Below are 20269 nucleotides of genomic sequence, written 5' to 3' on the forward strand. Positions count from 1 at the left end.
GGAAAATCCCTATATAATACATAGCAGCAGTTATCAGGACTTAGAGTGTTTTCTATGTACAGAAAAAGTTTGTATCCACACACACACACACACACACACACACACACACACACACACACACACACACACACACACACACACACACACACACACACACACACACACAGTACCCATGTAGCCAAAGGGTGGAGGGCAGAGTGTCATCCATAGCGGCACAGATCGTTCCAGACAAAAGGTTAATTCTCCTGATCATGTTTAATGAGAGGGCCACCATCAATCCCTGCTGCCTGACACTGTGACATTTCACAGAGGCCCCGTGGTGACCTGCTGGCATTTGGGATGCACTGAGTACGCAGAGGCCAAGCTCTGAATCCAAATCATCTGAATGTTGTTTGTATGTGTGGACACACAGGTGTAATGGATAGTCCTTAAACGCTTGTCGCGACTCACATGAAAAGCTTCAAAACTCGTACGTCTGATGTATCTGATAACACAGATTCCTTTAGTGAATTCAAAGTATAATCAAAGTAAAGAAAAACGTTAGTTATACCAACAACCAATGCAACACATGTGGGTTATTTTCTTTGTCAACCGATTTGTAATTTTGTCGGAAACTGACGATTTATATTTGTAAAGGCCTGTTTTATGTTCCAGCAGGGTATAGGCTTTTTTGTCTAAACCCCCAAATAGTTAACTTTTATGTATGATAAAGAAAAGCAATAAAATGATCACATTTTAAATAATCTTTGATTAATATTATGCTATCAGACATTAAAACTTCAAACAACTTCTGTGTCGCTCAATAACGTATTGCACCTCGATTATTACAAGTCCAAAATTCAAACTCCTACTAGAATAGAATAGATGTTTATTGCCATTTGCACAGGTATATGTAATTCTTAGTACAGATCCATTTATTTTTTTCTACTGAAGCAATAGGGGGGGAGTTTTAGCAAAATAAAATTAATAAAAACATACTTATTGCCCCAAAAAAAGGGGGGATTGAGGTGTTGCTTTTATTTTTACTTATCTTTCAATTTGTAGTCAAGTCCAGTGTTTCTCAATTTAGGGATGGCATGGCCCTCAATGGTCATATGACCAATATGGAGACCTGTGAGATTACAAATAGGAATTGACAGAAAAAAAAAAAAGATTTTCACTCTTGTTTTTTCTCATTTTTTGTGAATAATTGAGATGCTTTTACACAAAACCCAAACCGAGAACAATTCCTAAGACCACTGCTGATATCTTTATCTATAAGGCTGGGCCAGACATACTCCACTTAAGCAGAGGAACAATCATGAGCACAGTGCACAGTGCTGGAAAACGCTGATTTGACACTTTGCTGCTGTGGAGTAACATTTACTGGCTTTGCGCTTTCTGAAGGTCCACAAACACTCATTTGGGACGTTTGGTCATTTCTTACCTCGCTGTGTTCTAACGGGTGATATTGTTTCAAATGATGGATGAGGTTTGTAGTGTTGCCCATTTTAGCCTCACATGCCTTGTGGTGTAATTGTAGGTTTCAAACATGTGTTATATCTATATTGAGAAAAAATGATATTGCAATAATTAATTATACGACGATAAAAAAAAATGTATTGCCCAGGCCTGTCTTTAACAATGCAACTTATTTACAGCACATTTAGCCTACTTAACATCACTCCTCATTTGAATGCATCAAAGTGAAAGGTACAACATTTTCAAAAAAAATGCAGTGGAGTAGAGGTATATAGAACCACTAAGTCCCTGTGAAAACCTTTGAGTAAAAGTAACTTCCATTACCAATGATATAAACTCCAAAGTCCAAGCTAAATAAAGTCCTGAAGTCGTGTTTTGCTTCCTGAGTCATTGTGTGCTCCAGGTCCAACACAATAGTTGGATGATAGTCAAATGAACGATTAGTCATCTCTGCTTCCTCCTCCGGGTAAAATATTACCCAGACACAGACGCGCCATCAATGAAAGTGACGCCATGGCAGGTCAATTGATTTGCATGTTGTCTCTGAACGTACAGTATGTGATAAATAATCACCCCACTGTGTAGTGATTGTAGTACACTTTCCATTACACGGTGAGCCAGTATGTTTTATTATTGACTCATTTTCATGCATCTGTATTCGTAGAAATGACGCCCAATGTGACATTGTGCACTCTCTCACACACACACACACACACACAGTAACAGAGGCCTTGTTCATCCTCTGCGTGGGAAAGTTGCCGTGGTCAGACATGGCTTACTCTGTGAGACTAAAGGGCCGGAGTGGCAGCTGTCCAGAGAGAAGGCGGAGGAGCTCACAGGGATTAGAACACTATTGAGTCGAGAGCTCCTGATCCCGTCATGCAGCTCCTGCAGAGGCTAATGTGGGAGTGCGAGTGCGCACACACTTAAGTTTTGTGTACCTGAGCACCACAACCTTTTCTGGCATGGACACAAGGATTGAACCCACTCACAATAATGCCTACACCTACGTTCATCTCCTTGCGCTTTGAAGTTGTATTCATCTGGGGGATGGAAAGCCTGGGATAGTCCAACACTGCCGGGTCCCAGAGCTCGAAATCAAAGTTTTATAGTTTAAATTCACTTCCAAACTGAAGATGAAGCGTTCAAAAGACTGCAAACAATGCTCACTAGTTGTTAGTCAGCGTAATTGAAAGTTGCTTAGAGGGTGTGTGAACACTTGAGTTTGTTTTTTGCTTAATGACCTGTAGCCTAATGCCGGATACACTGACATGGCTCAAAGGTTTAGTTAATCCATAAGCAAACATTATGTGCAGATTAAAAGGTGACATTCAGTCTGAAGAACATCAGTTGCGTCAACCCAATCTGTATAACACATCAGCATTTTTAAGTTGTAACATAGTTTCTTGTTCCCTTCTGGATTTCTACATTTTCTCTAAAGCATCGCAGCCTCTCACATAGGTTATACTTAAAGGTGTAACCTGTACTAGCATAGGAACCCTTTAGGCTTTTTTAGGGTGAAAAAACTGTGGAATGTCTTCATTCACTGTTTCTCAGTAGAACACCCTCAAAATCGAATTTATTTCACATTTCATGCTAATAAAAGTTTCCATTCATGTTTATTTTTGCACTCTAACACAAAGCTACCTTAGTAACAAGCTTGCTAGCTTCCAAGTACTCGCCATTGCCTTCACATCACTTTATTTCATAGCACATTGGCATCATCCCAACCTTTTAAACAGTGAGACCGATGTGCCTGATACAGAAGAACTTTTAAAAACTTGCTCTACAGCACTACTAGTGGTCAAAGACTTTAATGTTTCCCCACCTTAACTATCTTTGTAATTAGTTACTTATGATGACTGTTATTATGTAGACAAAAAAAAACTTAAAGCTCCTGTGAGGAACTTAAAGGTTGTGTCAATACTGGTGCCCTCTAGTGGACAGATCGGAATGGTTTATGTCTTTGCTGGTCTTTTCTTGTACATACATAGAAAAATAAATCCTGACATATAATTGTGTCTTTCTTAATTTTAAATGTCTACTCATGTGCAACTCACAATGAATCTGTGGTGTGGGAAATAAAAAAGGCAGTTTTGGCAGGGTGCCATTAACACCTCACCTGACACCTACACCAGCTGCAGAGGTGACAGGTGTCTTTTGCAGGTCATATAGAGGCATCACCATTCATTTCATTATGTCTCATTATCAGATAGAAAAAGCTTACAGGAGCTTTAAACACAAACCCCATGTACTCTCAATCAACTTTTTCATGTCCTGTTTTAATGGACTGAATTCATCACCTGGAGCAGGCCGCTGTCCCATTATAATAACTACTTGTTATGGCAGCTTTGTTAATGCATTCAGAATGATAGCATGATCTCTGAACAGGAACTCTTCCTCTTCTGACTTCCCTTGTTACAGACGGGCTTCACGAGCGACTGTTGAAAACCAGACGCCCTCATGCAAAGGCCATGTGAGCAGAGCGTGTCAAAGTGTGACAATAGGAGTGTGTGTGGTGCAACACCTATGAATGTTTCCGTGTGTATGTACGTGCGACAGGCCTCTAGGCTCTAATTAGAGGTGGGGGTGTTCAGGTATCTCAGGTTGACTGTTTGTAACTGGATCCTGACAACGGAGGCTGTCTTTTGTAAAAGTCTCTTTTTTTTCTTTCTTCAGGCTGTTTCAGCAGCATTTTATCACAAGCTATTTTTAAAGGGAGTCACATTCAGAGAGAGAGAGTGAGAAAAAGAGAGTAAATACGATGTGTGTTGGTAGCTTTAGGTGTTCCTGTGGTGTGGCGTGTCACAGAGGGGGGTTTTCTGCTGATTAAAAATTGATGAGCAGCTGAGTGTAGCCTGAGCCGAGCATTCCTGCACTCTTTCATGTTGTGTGTGTGTGTGTGTGTGTGTGTGTGTGTGTGTGTGTGGTGTGTGTGTGGTGTGTGTATGTGTGTGGGCTAAGCTGTGGCTGGGCTATTGTGAAGGTATCAGATTTAGCTAAGCTCTAGTTTCATCTGCAATTCCATGTGTGTGTGTGTGCGCGCGTGTGTTCGTGTGTATGTATGTGTATTTGAGAGCAGAGAATAAAAATGGAGACTGTTTTGACAGGTTTCTACCACTTGCCTCTGTTTATTATTTATGCCTACTCCCCCTAACTTGCTTGGTATTTATTTTTTTCCTGTGCGCCAACCTTTTTTTTTAAATATTCTGGCAGGTGACAAAAATGTTTTTTTCAGTCTCGCTTCTTTCTTTTTTTTTGCAGCCTGTAGCATAAATCTGAGTGTCAGTTTGTTGGGGATCAAGAGACTCATGCACTTTAAACTGCCTGACGAATCACAAATGATGCTATTCTGTCACTTGAAAATAGCCATACTTGATATTTTTATGACATAAACATATCAAATGAAAATGTGAACACTGTGACTTTTTGCAACACTGGTTTCAATGTGGCTGGCAGTAAAAAAAAATGTACAGAAGTTACAGATTGGAACCGGTTGAGACCAAAACTAGAGCTCAAAGGAAGTGGATTTTTAAACATTTAGCATGAGACGCTTTTGCGCCTTTGCAGCAGGTTGCAAACAACGTTAACAATGCTGTGTTTTAGTTGTTGTAGACAAAGCATCCAGCTGGGATTGCACTTAAAAACCACTCATTCTATTAATCTCCTACGATGTAAACAATTTTCATTACAGTGAAAACAACAAAATAAACCACACAAATGATGATGAACTACAACTCTCGCTTTGTTGTCAAAAACCTTTAGCCCTTCCGGGATCACACCTGACTTAGAAAATGACTGAGCTGTAGTCATAAAATGACAACCACCATCAGTACAAAAGACTACACGTAATGGTCATAAAAGATAGCCTACATTTTGGCTCTTACGCAGACTTTGCACTCCCCCTCCTAAATACAAATAAATAATATGAAAGTGAAATTTTGTATTTTTCTTTACAAGAGGTCAAGAGGTCTGAAGTTAAATTGTCCCCATGAATGTGATGTCACTATGCCGGACAACAATATGGACATTTTTCTATCTCCAGAATAAAAATGTTGAATCTATATTTGATCATTTATACCCTGAACAACATATTAAACATTTTATATACCAATAAAGTGACAAAAGTAATTATTCTATGATGTTAAAAACTCTATTTATGTGGTTCCCTTTTATACGTCAGCATTTCTATGTGACAAAGATACACATAGGCTAACATTTAGTCGTATATGTGCAGTCATTTCTTCCATTTTGTTCACTCATACAAATGTATAAATGTAAACATCAGCCAATCACAGTTCCAGAATGCTTCATGATTATTTGATTTGATGATTAAACCCGCTTTCAACTACTTATAAAGGCAAATAATACAATACTTTGCATGCTCAAAATGGACAGTTTAGGGTCTGTGTGATCAAAACCAAAGAGGAAGTCATTCCAAGACTTCAAAACATGAAAGTATGATGTCTTCCATCTGTTCCTCTAAATAAAGTGCAGTATTGTAACTACGCCATGTCTCTGTGTGCACACTGTATTTGTTGTGTCTCCAGCACCAACTACAAATGTGAATGTAGAATTAAGAGGTTAAAAGAAAGACAAGAGAGTGAGCTGTGGAGAGTAAAAGAAGAGAGGAAGGAGGCTGCATGCATGAATGACTGAATGACCTCATCATGGGCCAGACCTGCTGTTGAGTGGGATTATGGGTAGACCCTGAAGAGCACATGAAAGCGAATTGATTTGAGAGCATCTGATCAGTTTGTCCTTTAAGAGAAATGTCACAGCATGATCCCACTTTCTTATCCATAAGGGTTTTTTTTTTTTTTTTACTTTATAGGTGAGCATTTAATTTTCTGGTGTTATAAACTGTAGATCTGTTATTAATCGGCCATACAGGTACAGTTTTAGGGTTGCCAAAATGACTATGGAATCATTACCAACTAACATTTCAACTGCAGACTTGATAGATCAGAGCTGTATTTTTTTGTGCTAACATTCATAACTTCAGACTTTATTTTTAGTAAGAAAGCCTATTTTTAAATCAGTAACCATCATTTGTAACATTCTGCATACAGACCTGTTAAAGAAAGGATAAACAACTGCCAAGGAATTATTATTCTTATAAACTGGCAACCCAACAGTTTCCTGCTGACTTTAAAAGTCAAATTATAAACATTTGTATACATACAGTGCTGTTCACTGACCAAGTTCCCTAACTTCTTTTTTTCTGCTCCAAACTGTCCAGGAATCACATTTAGAGCTGAAAGCACACGTTTAATTCCCCCCACAGCTTTCATTGCTCACACCGGATGCTGTAGTGCGAACCCTCACCCTCTGGTCCGCATCCTGACATCACTTTACGCTTCAGGTTACTGTAACTATATAAAGAAAGCTTCACGTAATCGACGGTGATGTAACAGTATGGTCGACGAAAGGGGGGAAAACCCCCGATAAGAATAATTCGCTGTGAATGAGGCTCTGTGGAGCCTGCAGCTAAACATTGTGGTGGATTGAAATGCACCACTGATGTAAGTGAGTGAGTAAGAGAGAGAGGAGCGAGGGGGGGGGGGGTCACACAGTAAACACATAGCTCCTATGGCAGATCCGTTCCGCTTCATCATAACGCTGTTACGCGCAGAGGAAAAGGGAGAGAGAGAGAGAGAGAGAGAGAGAGTAGCAAAATAGAGCACGACCACCTACCGGGTTTGGATCAGCTGTTGTTGGAGTTTGTGCTGAAGTGATGCTCCTGCGCTCCTAGCAGTGAGGGAGAAATAAAAAACGGGGGAGAAAGAGAGGAGGAAAATAACGCCGGTTCTCTGTTGGACTGACATCGCATGGGGACATGAACAGTGTGGATCCAGCATCTACCAAACTGTTGACTTTCAATCAGCGGTAATGTGACTCTTCCCTGTGTTTGTTGCATGCCTCCTCTCAACTGTTGAATGCTCTGTGGTCGCTCTGATGTATCCCTGCAGCACTGGCATACAGTTAACGCAGCCATAAGCAATAAAGGCAAAGCGTAGGACACCTGCACTCGGCATTTTTGGTGCGTAAAGTGCCAAATTAGGCTCTGCGATCGGCTAATAATGTTTACACTAATCGACTCATTGGGTGTAGTTTTACACTTGTCGAGTTATTTGTCGAGCGCATGATTTATTGATCCTTTTCCATTTACTTGGCAAACTGAGCGTCACTGAATCCACAAGTATCTCCAGTGTGGGAGTCCTGACGCTCCAGAGCAGCCACAACAGCTTTTTTAATTAAAGCACAAACACGACTGCTTTATGTGCAGCTTTGTCGCTTTATGAATCGAAACTAAATGTTCTGCTTATTAATTGAACCCCTTTCTTTCCTGGGAGAAGACATTTCAGTATGTACACGGAAAAATATGAATAATTCATGGCATGCCTCGCAGTTCAAGATAGCTGCCCTGGCTCTCTGTAAGACCGCGACAGAAAAAAACGCATCAAGGCAGGCATCCGGCTTAAAGTGTGCAGCTGAGTTGAAGAAGCAGTCCAAGGTAACTGTGCAGCAGCTCATTTTAAGCCTCCTATGGATCTGAAAATGCCGCCAATGGCAACACAAATGAAGCTGCAGTGACTCTTAATATAACGAGAGAGAGAGAGAGATCATATAGGGAACATACAGCTCTTCAGGCACAACCATGCTGCACCAATTGTGCAGGGAGGGAGGCAAGAGGAGCCAAAGATGTCCTGAATGTTCATTAAACGCTCTAGTGACTTGTCATATTGCAGTAATGGCTTGTTATAGCATGAATTACATTTTTTTCTTCTTTTTTTTCTCCCAGCATATTTGTCCAGCTCATTTTCACAATGATCACAGCTTCGCTTGTCTAATTTTTATACATAAATGTAGCAGAAAGTGATATTTTTTACAGAAATCCAATGGCTCTGTTAGTAAAGTGTTTACGGGCGAGTATTTTTCTGCACTTTTCACATTGTGCACCAGGCATCATCTTAACTTTGTTATTCAATAGTTCTCAGTTGAAATGAAATCTGAAAATGATGTGGTATTAATCACCAAAATTGTTTTCCTGTAGTTCCTAAACTGAACCTGGACTACACATACAGTAGAAAGACTCGGTACACTGTAGGCGGTTTTTACTAAGAACTTGCTGCAGCCAACAATCAATAGAAGTTTACATTTTCTCTGTGGTTGGGTGTGTTTGACGTTGATGTATGATGTTTAAAAGCCAATCAAATTGAGAATTCTATTACCACTGTATGGGAATTTTGATTAATTACGGTCTGATGTTTACTGCTACACCTTTTAGCAACAAGCTCTCTGTATATTTGGCATTTCAAGAAGGAGTAACTTTATGGAGTGATGGAGGAGTCTGCAGAGACGTACAACGTTTGATATAAGGGATAACAGGATTGGATTTTGTCTTGAGCAACACTGGGAGGTTTGGTATGACAGTTGGCAGAGTGATTTATACCTCACATTTTACTGTATTGTGCGGAGCCTTTCAGTGGCCACTGTCCATTGTCTTGTGACAGAAACCGCAATTTGTAACCTTTCCCGTACTCCATTACTGAGGGCAGCAGTTTGAGTAATGAATATCCATTTTACCTCTTTCTGTGTCAGAGCAATTCCTCTTTGGTCCAAGCTTTCAAAGTCATTTTTCTTTGGCTAACAGCCACCGTGCTGCTGGGAATCTGAGCTGTTGTGGTGCAGAGTTCAAGTGATGGTGGCCAAACATTCGGACAGCTGTTGAAGGTTTCATCTGTGTCATATCTCTTAGTGTGTAAGGCAGCATGCAAGGTTACAGGACAGTCCTATAATCAATACGTCTTTTGTTATCAAAGAGTCTATAGCAGTTCTGTGAGCTTGTACTAAGCTAAATGCAACCATTAGCATGCTTACAATAAACACTGCTAATGATTTCGACTTAAATCAGAACATAAATCTTAAACTGATAGGAATGTCATTGGGTGTCGCAAGTAATTATGTGTAATCCATCAAGAAGTTGTACACCAAGTAGTATACAAATCAAAAGTCTAATCCTATGATGGCAAAAGCTAAAATGACCAATATGGAAAATTTTGGTGAATATGAAGAAATTTGCTGAATTAATTGATACATTGACCTTATCATCAGACATTAAGGAAACATGCTATATTGAATTGCTGGCCTCTCTACCAACAAAGCAGCAGCCAGTATGTCCTCCTGCTAAGTTTGTATTTGAAAGTCACCCCCACACAACCGTTTGGATGCTCCATGACCAGAAACGTGGTAAAACTAGGATAAATATTGGATGCACTTTTTTTAAAATGGAGAGATTTTAGAACGCAGAAAGGTTTCAAGACCGATGCAGAGCTGGCTAAACACTGAAGCTTCTGACATTGAAAACCACAGGCTTTAAAAACTATGTGTCATGTTTTAATAAGAATGTCTAGTCATTTAATATGTAGATTCCGCCGCCAAGGGGCTCTCAATCAATACTGCAATAACAAAAGATGACATCGAGGCTAGCAGGGAATCCTGGGATTCAAAGCCTTTACCATTTATTTGACATCAAACTTGATAGCGATACATCAAAGCAGTTCTGAGGACCTTTAATCTGGATCTAAATGAGGACACAACATTAAATAAATAAACTCACAAACAGCTAGCATGGCTTAAAAAAATAAATAAGTGTGTTCATATTTGAAAATAAACGTCCAAATAATCTTAATATAAATAAATAAATAAATCTTGGATTAAATCCAGTACTAACATTAACACAAACAACGGCTTGAGATTCTGAAAAAATACATGATTAGGATCATTTTGAACTCTTGTTTTATCATTTTTAATAGTGTCTTACTACGCACAATGCACACGATCCCTTTTTGTTATTTGGTTTCTCATTGGAAATCCTTGTACATACTGTTCTTGAAATTGGAATATGTCATTTTCACAGTGTCCAACCCCCGTTGACAGGTACATGTCTCTCATCAGACGTGAAGCACTTCACTTTCTTGCCTCATTCCACCTCTTTTATACACACAACAGCGTTTCTTACTTCACCACAGTGTACACCTCCCACATGTGTTAAAACATGCCTCAACTTGAAAGCCTAAAAGCTCAAATTTAACCAAAAGCATTTTCTGTAGTATACAAAGGAAGAAGGATCTTAAATGTTGCAACAGCACTTTTCCTTTGGGTGTATACATTTAAGTGTTGTAGTCGTTGCTGTGTATATAAAGTGCTGCAGGCGGCTGCGTTATGTGTGTTTTAACTCCAGCCAAAAAAAAAAAGGAAAAGAGATTGCATTTTGGTTCAGTCCTTGCATAAATTGTCCATCCATATGTTCCATTTAAACATCACAAGAAGCCTAGACTCAAAAGAAGAAGATGAGTTTCACTAGGAGGACTGGTGTGGATTTCATTACATTAGGTGGGCTGGGTCGTATCACTTAATCATCCAACTTGGAGGTGCAATCCTTTCCATGACACCCTCTCCGAGAAAAGGCGAAGGCTTGGAAAGATAGCATTCCTTAGTGCTCCAAAGAAAAAGCGTAAGGTAAAGCAGTGATGGAGTACATGTTTAGATGCTCCTTCAGACCCCACCCCGGTCACTCCTATGTAGAGAAGGCAAGCCTGCAGAGGGAGAGTGGGGTAAAGACACAGTGATGGATACATCCTGTAGTGCAGACACTTTAAAATGCGTCCTTTAAGCTTGAGTGTACATTATGTATTAATAACCCCTCTCTGCCTTCATCTCCTACGCAGAGAGAGAGAGAGAGAGAGAGAGACCCGACCAGAGAGGAAGAAGAGTTAAGGGGGGATATATGAGGAGTGGGGGATCTAAAAAGCATGCAGGTCATGTCATAACTGTGGCATTCATGCAGCTACAGTACAAGCTTCCTAATATGTACACCACCATGAGTGCACACACCCATCCACACACTGTTTAAACCTTGTTGGGTATTTTAAAGACTCTTGGAGCAATACAAATTTTGGGCATAAAAGTGTTTAGGGGGGTAGTAGCAAAAAGTATTCTGTGAATTTTAACACCGATTGGCCCCTTCCAAAGTAAAACGCTCGTATGTGTCTTATTAGTGTATTAAATATTGCGCTTAAGGAGAATCTGTCTTTGCTTTAGCATGCTAGAATACAGCCTTTTGCCGTGGGTAATACATAGTCTAGAAGTTATTTCTCTAGGTTTGTGAGGAGACTGCGATGCTGAAACAAGTTTTTTTTTGTTAAAGGTTTAAATGATTTCTGCTTCTTAGTGGATATTTTACCGTCATTAGCCAAGCTAGCAGTGAGGCTGTGCTCATGCTGCAGAGCTTTGAGCTCACTACTCAAAGTGGAACGCTTACATGTGCACTTGCAAAACATTTATACATAAATGATGAATGTTTGTACAAAATGTCTTGGCCATCCATGCAATACAGCTTATGAAAGACCATTCAGGAGCCAACCCTAGAGCCACACCATGATGACATGGTAGAAAATCACTGTCAAAATTGTAAGGATTGTAAAAACTTTATTGACATTACGTTTGATTGACAGGACTGAGCTAAAATAAAAAAAGTAGAGACAGCATGTGTTTGCAGTTGTTTGGTGAAATTGTTATGGTTCAGGTATATCATTGCATTTACAAAGTATGCTTCAAAGGGATATGTGCAGTCAGTTATTTAAGAAGACTGATACTCGTTTGCTCATGAAATATGAAGCTACACTTGCCAGCTTGACTAACCAAGAGTCTTGGAGGAGGGAATTGGTCAGTCCGGCTCAAGTTAGCTTTAAGTAAGACCTTCTGAAACCAATCTAAAGTTAACTTGTTGATTGATGTTATTTGTTGGATAGTTGAAGTGAGTTAATCACCAGTTATCAATTTTATCTAAAGATGGAGAAGATAAATCCTAGTATTTGAATCAAATACAGTAAGTCCCAGTTTGGGTGGTTTTTAGATCCTCATGATCAAGACTTGAAAATAAAACTGTTCCTCAATTTGACTGACCACAGTCAAAGTTAAAGAGAACAGTTTATAGCATGTATGTGCATTTCTTTTTATGAATTGGTCATTGAATTGTCTGTGTCTGTGTGTGTGTATGCCTTGGCATATTAGTCCAGCAGTCAGCTCTCACAGCCAGTCTCCATCTATCACTTGAGTGTAATTCAATCAGGACCCGGGCTGTCTTAATCAGAACTGGGTTGGCCGCCGCTTCTGGCCAGTCACCATACCATTGGCAGACGCCGCCACCTTGGCGGACTCAGACAGGAGAAAGGAAAAATAGAAGAGTACAGAGAAAGAAATAGTGTAGAGTAGGATTAAATGGCATGAAGAAGAAGAAGACGACAAAGTGAGATCAAATTAGACGAGAAGTAAAGCAGATGCTGCAATGCCAGTTGTGTTAGAGATGTCACAGTCCATGCATGTCTGTGTTATGTGATGGAGGCCATGTGTATGACCATGCATTTGTGTTGCAGCTCTGCCTCGGAGGACTTGGGCTGCAGGCGTGGAGACTTCAGCAGGAAACACTATGGCTCGGTCGAGCTGGTGAGTCCCACCCACGATGCACTTATCTGTCGGTTACTCTCTTTGTCTGTCAGTGTGTGTCTCCTCTTCCTCTTTCCTTTTATCCTCCTCATTGAGATGTACCCTCCCGTTTTCTCTCTCTCTCTCTGCTCTTGCCGTTATTTTCTTTCTGTTGGCCTGGATGGACGGCACAGGGGGACTGATGAGTCATGACATCCTGGGTGTGGTCCAGTGATGTGTTTTGTGACCAGCATGGATCACAATGGGTGCTCCAGAAAAAGGGATGCAGGACTCTTCTCCCTGTGCACCCTTCAGAGTTAATTTGTTTTGTTTTGATGCTGCTGGTGTAAAACCAGAGCAAAGTGTGGGTCTTTGGGGTTGATTACTAAGCTGTTGAGTCATTGTTGCTTTGGGGAAGTGTGTGTCTGTACCACCCGATAGCCAAGAGGAGCAGGAAGTCCTAGAGTTTGGCACTGCCATCGTACTTCCTACATGAGACATATTGTGGGTATTGCTGTACCACCACGTGTGGGGCTGATTAGTGTTGGAGAGAAACCACATGCTGCCTATCAGTGCTCGCAGACTGTCAGTGCGCACAATGCTGCTGTGTGCTGGGTAGTGTGTGAGAGAAAAAAGGAGAGAGGGCAGTATCCAAACACTGCAGTGACTGTGAGCCAGGATGAGATCACTGATAGTCTCATATTCAAAGTGTGACAGATTCACAGCAAAAGAGACGACAGCAACTCTTTTGCACCCATATGACTTTTTTTGGGGGGGGGCTTTAATGGAGAGATAGGGCAGTGGATAGAGTCGGAAATCGGGGAGAGAGAATGGGGAATGACATGCGGGGAATGAGCCACAGGCTGGATTCGAACCTGAGCCGCCCGCTTGGAAGACTATAGCCTCCGTACATGGGGAGCGCGCACTAACCACTGTGCCACCAGCGCCCCTGCCGCATGACTTTTTAAATATATTTTCAGCAGCATCTTTGACAGCAATATGCTGAATGTACTTCTGTGGTTTTACCTTGAGCTTCAAGGTAATGTGTGGGTAACAAGGAAGTGTAGCGGGTTGTGAAATGGATGAAATATTGCAAACAGTCCACGGCCCATATTCTTATTTATGAATTCTTTGTTTTTGTACAGCTATAATTCACAACACAAGTTATCTTATGACATTCAATTAGAAAGCATACTTTGGTTTGGAGAGCAAAGAACAAATTACCTCTTTGCTAGCTGTCAAAATGTATTTCAACAGGTTATTAGAAGAAATGTTTAAACAACCAGTTTTTATTCTTTTGGCATAGTTATGTGTAGGGACCATCTCTTTGTGTTGTGCAGGGACTTCTGGAACACGCCGCTGGTTACTTGGCAACCACACAAAGACGTCAACGACAAAGCCAGGCTAATTGTTTGTAGCAGAGCTAAGCTCAGCTAGTCGCATGCTAACTCATCCTTCGTATTCAATTTACTTTATCAGTTATTAATCTTTGCAATCAAATCAAAGCATCGAGATCCCTGAAGCCGCAGCAAATAAGTATGATTCCCAAAATGTCAAACTATTCCTTTGAGACACCTTATTTTTGAACTAGTTATGAAACGTTAGCGACATTTCTGAAATGTCAAGAGCTTAAACTCCAAACACTTTTCATTCATTTCAAAGTCATGTTCACCCATTCTGAGTGCTGTGACCAAAATGTAAGTTATCCAAAATCCAAATCTTAAGATCAGTAGGCTACGCGATGGTTAATGGTATGATGAACTAGCAGAAAGTAGCAACAGCACTGTGTAGCATACACTGTTTGAATTTAACAGAATCACTAATAACTTCTGCCTAGTGCTCTTCTTTTTTCTTTTTTTTTGCGTCACTTATCTTCTGTTAATTGGCATCAGCAAAGCCTCCTGTGTGCTGATGAGTGGTCAATTAGGCCAACAAGGAATAATCAGAAATGATTGCTAATTCAGAGAAGCCATCTAAGTCTCATTGTAATAGGCAAGAATTAGTACATTTATGGAACTGTTCGAGTTTTACTGAAACAAAACATTCATGAATCTTTAACAATGATCCTCTTCAGTCTGATTCTGTTCATATTACATGAAAATGCCTGGGGGTCTTTAAGGCTGCGTGCTTCAAACAAGAGTTAATTACAAAAATAAATGTTGGGGCTTGATTAATCCAGGTTGATCTTTTGGAACTCACCAGAGAAGAAAAGGAAGATGCGAGGCTTACATTTACAGCAATTATCTAAGGCCCTTGACTCTGCATTGATATTAAGTCTGTTGTTATTCTGTTGGAAAAGAAATACATTTGCTTGTGTGAACATACAAGGGAAAGTGTTTCTGTGGACTATGGCGTTCACACTGTTTAAGGTTGTGTGTCTCTAGGGTGGGATTGTGCAAAGGTTAGGGAAAGAGTGTGAGGAAATTCAGGTCTTGACGCAAATTGGTCAACAAATGGCTCCTTGTGTAGACAGTGCTGAATCCATGGGGTGTTTTGTCTGGCCAATGTGAATCAGCGAGATATTAGCATCTGACATTTCTACAAAAGTCAAAGAAGTCATCAAATCAGGAAGGTGTGATCATTTAACTTTCTATTTTTTTATTTTTGGGGATTATTTTGGGGCTTTTTGTCTTATTTGATTGGACGGAAAGAGAGGTGCTTTTTCAGCAGCTTTTTTCAGAGATCATTGCAGATTGTGATTTAAAGCGTCTGATTCTGCAGCATCATTTTGAAAAAAAAATCTGCAATACAAGTTGTGTTGTTTTAATTTGTATGTCATATTATTGCACATTAACTGTAAGCAACTGAGACAAGTACCTACAGTTTCCAACTTGGATAGATCTCAAGAAGATATCAGTACCAGATCTAATGTTAAGGATTTACAGTATAGAATCTCCATAAAGACGCATCAGTGCAAGGCCAGGTTTGAAAGCTCATGAAAGAGAAAAGATCACGCCGCAGCCTTGTTAAAAAGACACAATTGTCTGCTTTACTGCAACAAAAAAAGTTACTCAGTAGCATGCATAATGCATAGTGAATAATATGTACATGATAACAAAGTGCAATATTGAAACAAACAGTGACATAACCTTGAAAATGTGTGTGTATATATTCCATCTTACTCTTTTTCATGTAAATATTTCTTGTACCTATTATTGATATCTTACTTACATTCCTATTCTATTTGATTGATATTTTTATCATTATATTTCTACTGCTATATTGTATATTTTGGAGCAACTGTAACGATTGAATTTCCCTCTGGGATTAATAAAGTATTTCTGATTCTGAAGCATGGTTGCAGGGATATGAAACACTCAGTAAACCATAAGCTCCAGTGTAGGATGTCTGAACTTTGCAGATCTAAGGGTATTCTTTTTCAATATATTTAAAAAAGTTTTATTGGTTAAATTAGCATGTGTTTGCTCAGTTTACAACATCACAATGGTCCTGCTGAGGATATAGGTTGAGTTTCTTTTGTGCCTCCTGTTGGCTGTAGATCTCATTCCTGCATGATTTGTCCAATTATATCTTTTTGTTAAGGAAGGTATTTAATCAATTATTTTTGATTGTCAATTGGTCTTTAACTTGCCTTACAGAGAATGCACTAAAACATTTTTTATTAAGGAAGGTACAGCTGTGTCTTTAAAGTTAAGTCTCAGCCACCTTAGTTTGGACCTTTGTATTACAACTTTAAAGCACCTCATTTTTGGTGTTGTTTCTACATTCATTGACATGAATTTTGACTTCAGTGTGTTCGACTGCTTTGACCAACATGAATCCAACTCAAGTGAGAGATATTGATTCAAAGCAGGATCCTCCTAATAAGACAGAGCAGCAGAGCTGTGACTCATCCTGTCTGTTTGTTTTATTACTTTTTGGCATCAGTGAATATTAACCAATAAGATGAGGTACCTCCACAGACCCTATCATGCCAGTATGATTCACACACAGCAACTACTTTTTCATATAATAGGACTGTATAAATGTGTTGTTTTGATTAAGTGCAGAAGGAAGATTGACTTAATCCTGTCAACAAGGCACAGCAGTGATTTAAACTTAATGCTGACATGACATGAACGTGTACACTCACAGTTGATATTTGATCATAAATAAAATATTTTAATAAATAATTTAAAAACTATATTTAGTGACATGGTCCATGCTAAGTTTTACAGATATTTCAATACAACTTAAATGGTTGACATGATGAGACACAAGAGTAGAGGTCAAGGGATCTCCCAAGTTATCCCTGTCTGGGAAACTTGACTAAACTTTTCATACCAAGAACATGCAAGCGGTATATTAAAGGGTAACTAAGAACATTGACCCACTGATTGAGAGAAATTGTTGTTTGATCACTTATATCATTGGAAATCAGCCTCTATGGACATTAAACATCCGTACCAAATTCCACTCCAATCCCTCAAATAGTTGTTGAGACATATCAGTCTGTGCCAAAGTGATGGACCAGCCAACCTGATGCAGTCCTGCTCTGCCGGACAAATGGCTCGTAGCATGGCTAAAGTGCATCCTAATTCAGACACATGAAAGTTCAACTTTGCACACATGCACACTACTTCAGAACAGGCCTGTGCTCACTGACTTACTACTTTTGTCTGTTCAAAATATTCTTACAACTACAAATCTGTTGAACACATTCACACTTTATTTTAAACGTGTATATTACTTTTAACTCAAATTTTTCCCCATAATTGTGTTTTTCTAACGTTGTCCTTAGTAAATGGGGAGAGATGTGGGGTTGTGTGTGTCTGTGTGTGTTTTTGTGTAAAATGTGTAAAGCTTGCATGAATAGGGAAATTGAATACACTATATCACTTACACATGATTTAGCTTTCTGAACCATATTACATTCCCAAGTCAGTCTAGTCAAGACATACAAGGTGACTATGGACATCTGCACAAAGACACAAACTCGTAATTTGCTATCATCATGCCAGAAGAGCAAACAAATACTCCATGATAGTCTGTGTTTTAAGATAAGATGGAGATGAACAACACAAACAAAAGACAACTCCCACCATGTCTTGTCACTTAATTCATTGTCATATTCACAGTCCAAATTCAAAAGCCAGCAACAATTAAATTTGTGTTCATCCTGACATAACTGCTCAGAGAATGAGAGGGAATTAAATTGTCTTTATATGTCACCCAGAGATAAAGGCCATGACAGACAGGCTTGAAGTGGGTGCTCCTTGTCACTGACACTGTGTTGTATAGCACACAGGAAAACTGAAAAGTGCTGGGAGTGTTTAACACCATTCCCGTTAATGTGTCTTGACTGTGTGTGAGGGCGTTTCTCTTTGGTCCAAGCTGCGGATTACATCAGAGAATAAGACTAAGACTTTCATCAGAATTGGTGTACATGCCCATGTGTGTTCATCTCTGTGTGTGTGTGTGTGTGTGCAAAGGGTTTGCTGTCAGTCTTGCCGAGTGCCTGGTGAGCAGACGGCTCCACTCCCACCTGCCTGCCGCTGTTACTGTCACTGCCTCAGAGGCTTTTGACTGCGCTGTCACATTGAATTTATTCCCGCTCTCGGTGTGTGCGCATCTCACTGTGTGCCAGTACCTATGTTGATGTGTTTATTGACATTAAAGCAAGATGTGTGTCTTTTGCGAAACAGCGACCCCTCTGGCCACTAACGCTATTACAATATAATGACATTGAACGTTTGTCATCTAAAATTGCACTTATTCTTCTTTTATTTTTTGTGACATAGCCTTGAGATAAATAATCTTAATAAATAAATAATCTAAATGAGCTTACATATTTAGCTGATGTTAGCGACCATTAGCTGAATGTCATACCAGACCAAGTACCTCCACAGACCCTATCATGCCAGTATGATTCACACACAGCAACTACTTTTTCATATAATAGGACTGTATAAATGTGTTGTTTTGATTAAGTACAGAAGGAAGATTGACTTAATCCTGTCAACAAGGCACAGCAGTGATTTAAACTTAATGCTGACATGACGTGAACGTGTACACTCACAGTTGATATTTGATCATAAATAAAATATTTTAATAAATAATTTAAAAACTATATTTAGTGACATGGTCCATGCTAAGTTTTACAGATATTTCAATACAACTTAAATGGTTGACATGATGAGACACAAGAGTAGAGGTCAAGGGATCTCCCAAGTTATCCCTGTCTGGGAAACTTGACTAAAATGTTCATACCAAGAACATGCAAGCGGTATATTAAAGGGTAACTAAGAACATTGACCCACTGATTGAGAGAAATTGTTGTTTGATCACTTATATCATTGGAAATCAGCCTCTATGGACATTAAACATCCGTACCAAATTCCACTCCAATGCCTCAAATAGTTGTTGAGACATATCAGTCTGTGCCAAAGTGATGGACCAGCCAACCTGATGCAGTCCTGCTCTGCTGGACAAATGGCTCGTAGCATGGCTAAAGTGCATCCTAATTCAGACACATGAAAGTTCAACTTTGCACACATGCACACTACTTCAGAACAGGCCTGTGCTCACTGACTTACTACTCTTGCCTGTTCAAAATATTCTTACAACTACAAATCTGTTGAACACATTCACACTTCATTTTAAACGTGTATATTACTTTTAACTCATATTTTCCCCATAATTGTGTTTTTCTAACATTGTTCTAACAAGTTCAGTTTTTTTGGTCTTTTAATTTTTTAGGCTTTAGTTCATTAAACAGATCATGAGTCCTAGTTTTATTACAATTTTCAAACATATCTTTGGATAAAGGTCTTAATTTCTCTATCTAGGAACTACATGTCAATGTAGACGCAGTAGCTGAAAAAGGATGTAATCTGTCATAACTACAACGGCTATGGTTTGCTAATGCAGAACTACAGAAATTACAGTTTAGAGAGGTTTAGTTTAGTCTGAGTGGGCGTTATTTATCACCCACATCGACAGAGGAACAAACGCTTGCAAATGTGACAAACCCTCCCAGAAACTATGATGGAAATTGGCTCCGAAAGGGTTGCTTCTGTACAATTGTTTATGCAGATGTCTTGCTCTGGTTTTATTGTCAGTAAAGCTAATGTTCACAGTGTTTCCAGTGACGGTGGCTGTACTGAAGCCCTGTCTTATATTGGTTTCCATACTTTGATGTAGTTAAGGTTTTTTTTTTTTTATTGGCGCTCAATTGCCTGTTTGACACTTTATTGGAGCTGCAGGGCCCTGTTGAAACTTTAATCTGGGCTGGGGGAGACCAAAGTTCATTGTTGCTCCTCTAAACTGTGCAATATTGAATTTTCTATTTCTCATTTTAATGGCCTTCTCTATCTCT

General features: G+C 39.5%; 1 protein-coding gene across 5 annotated transcripts in view; it reads left to right on the forward strand.

Moving 5' to 3' along the window:
- garnl3 (GTPase activating Rap/RanGAP domain like 3) overlaps positions 1 to 20269 on the forward strand; it is a 72885-nt gene that overhangs the window by 10282 nt on the left and 42334 nt on the right. For 4 of the 5 annotated variants that reach the window (XM_065965433.1, XM_065965434.1, XM_020634624.3 and 1 more), the window contains exon 2: positions 12903 to 12972. In XM_065965433.1, coding sequence (XP_065821505.1) covers positions 12903 to 12972 — 70 coding nt within the window. Of the gene's footprint in view, positions 1 to 7097; positions 7351 to 12902; positions 12973 to 20269 lie in introns of those variants that run through there. The other variant, XM_065965432.1, reaches the window with a different exon arrangement.

Source organism: Labrus bergylta, chromosome 17, assembly GCF_963930695.1.
Source record: "Labrus bergylta chromosome 17, fLabBer1.1, whole genome shotgun sequence".
Taxonomy (NCBI): domain Eukaryota; kingdom Metazoa; phylum Chordata; class Actinopteri; order Labriformes; family Labridae; genus Labrus; species Labrus bergylta.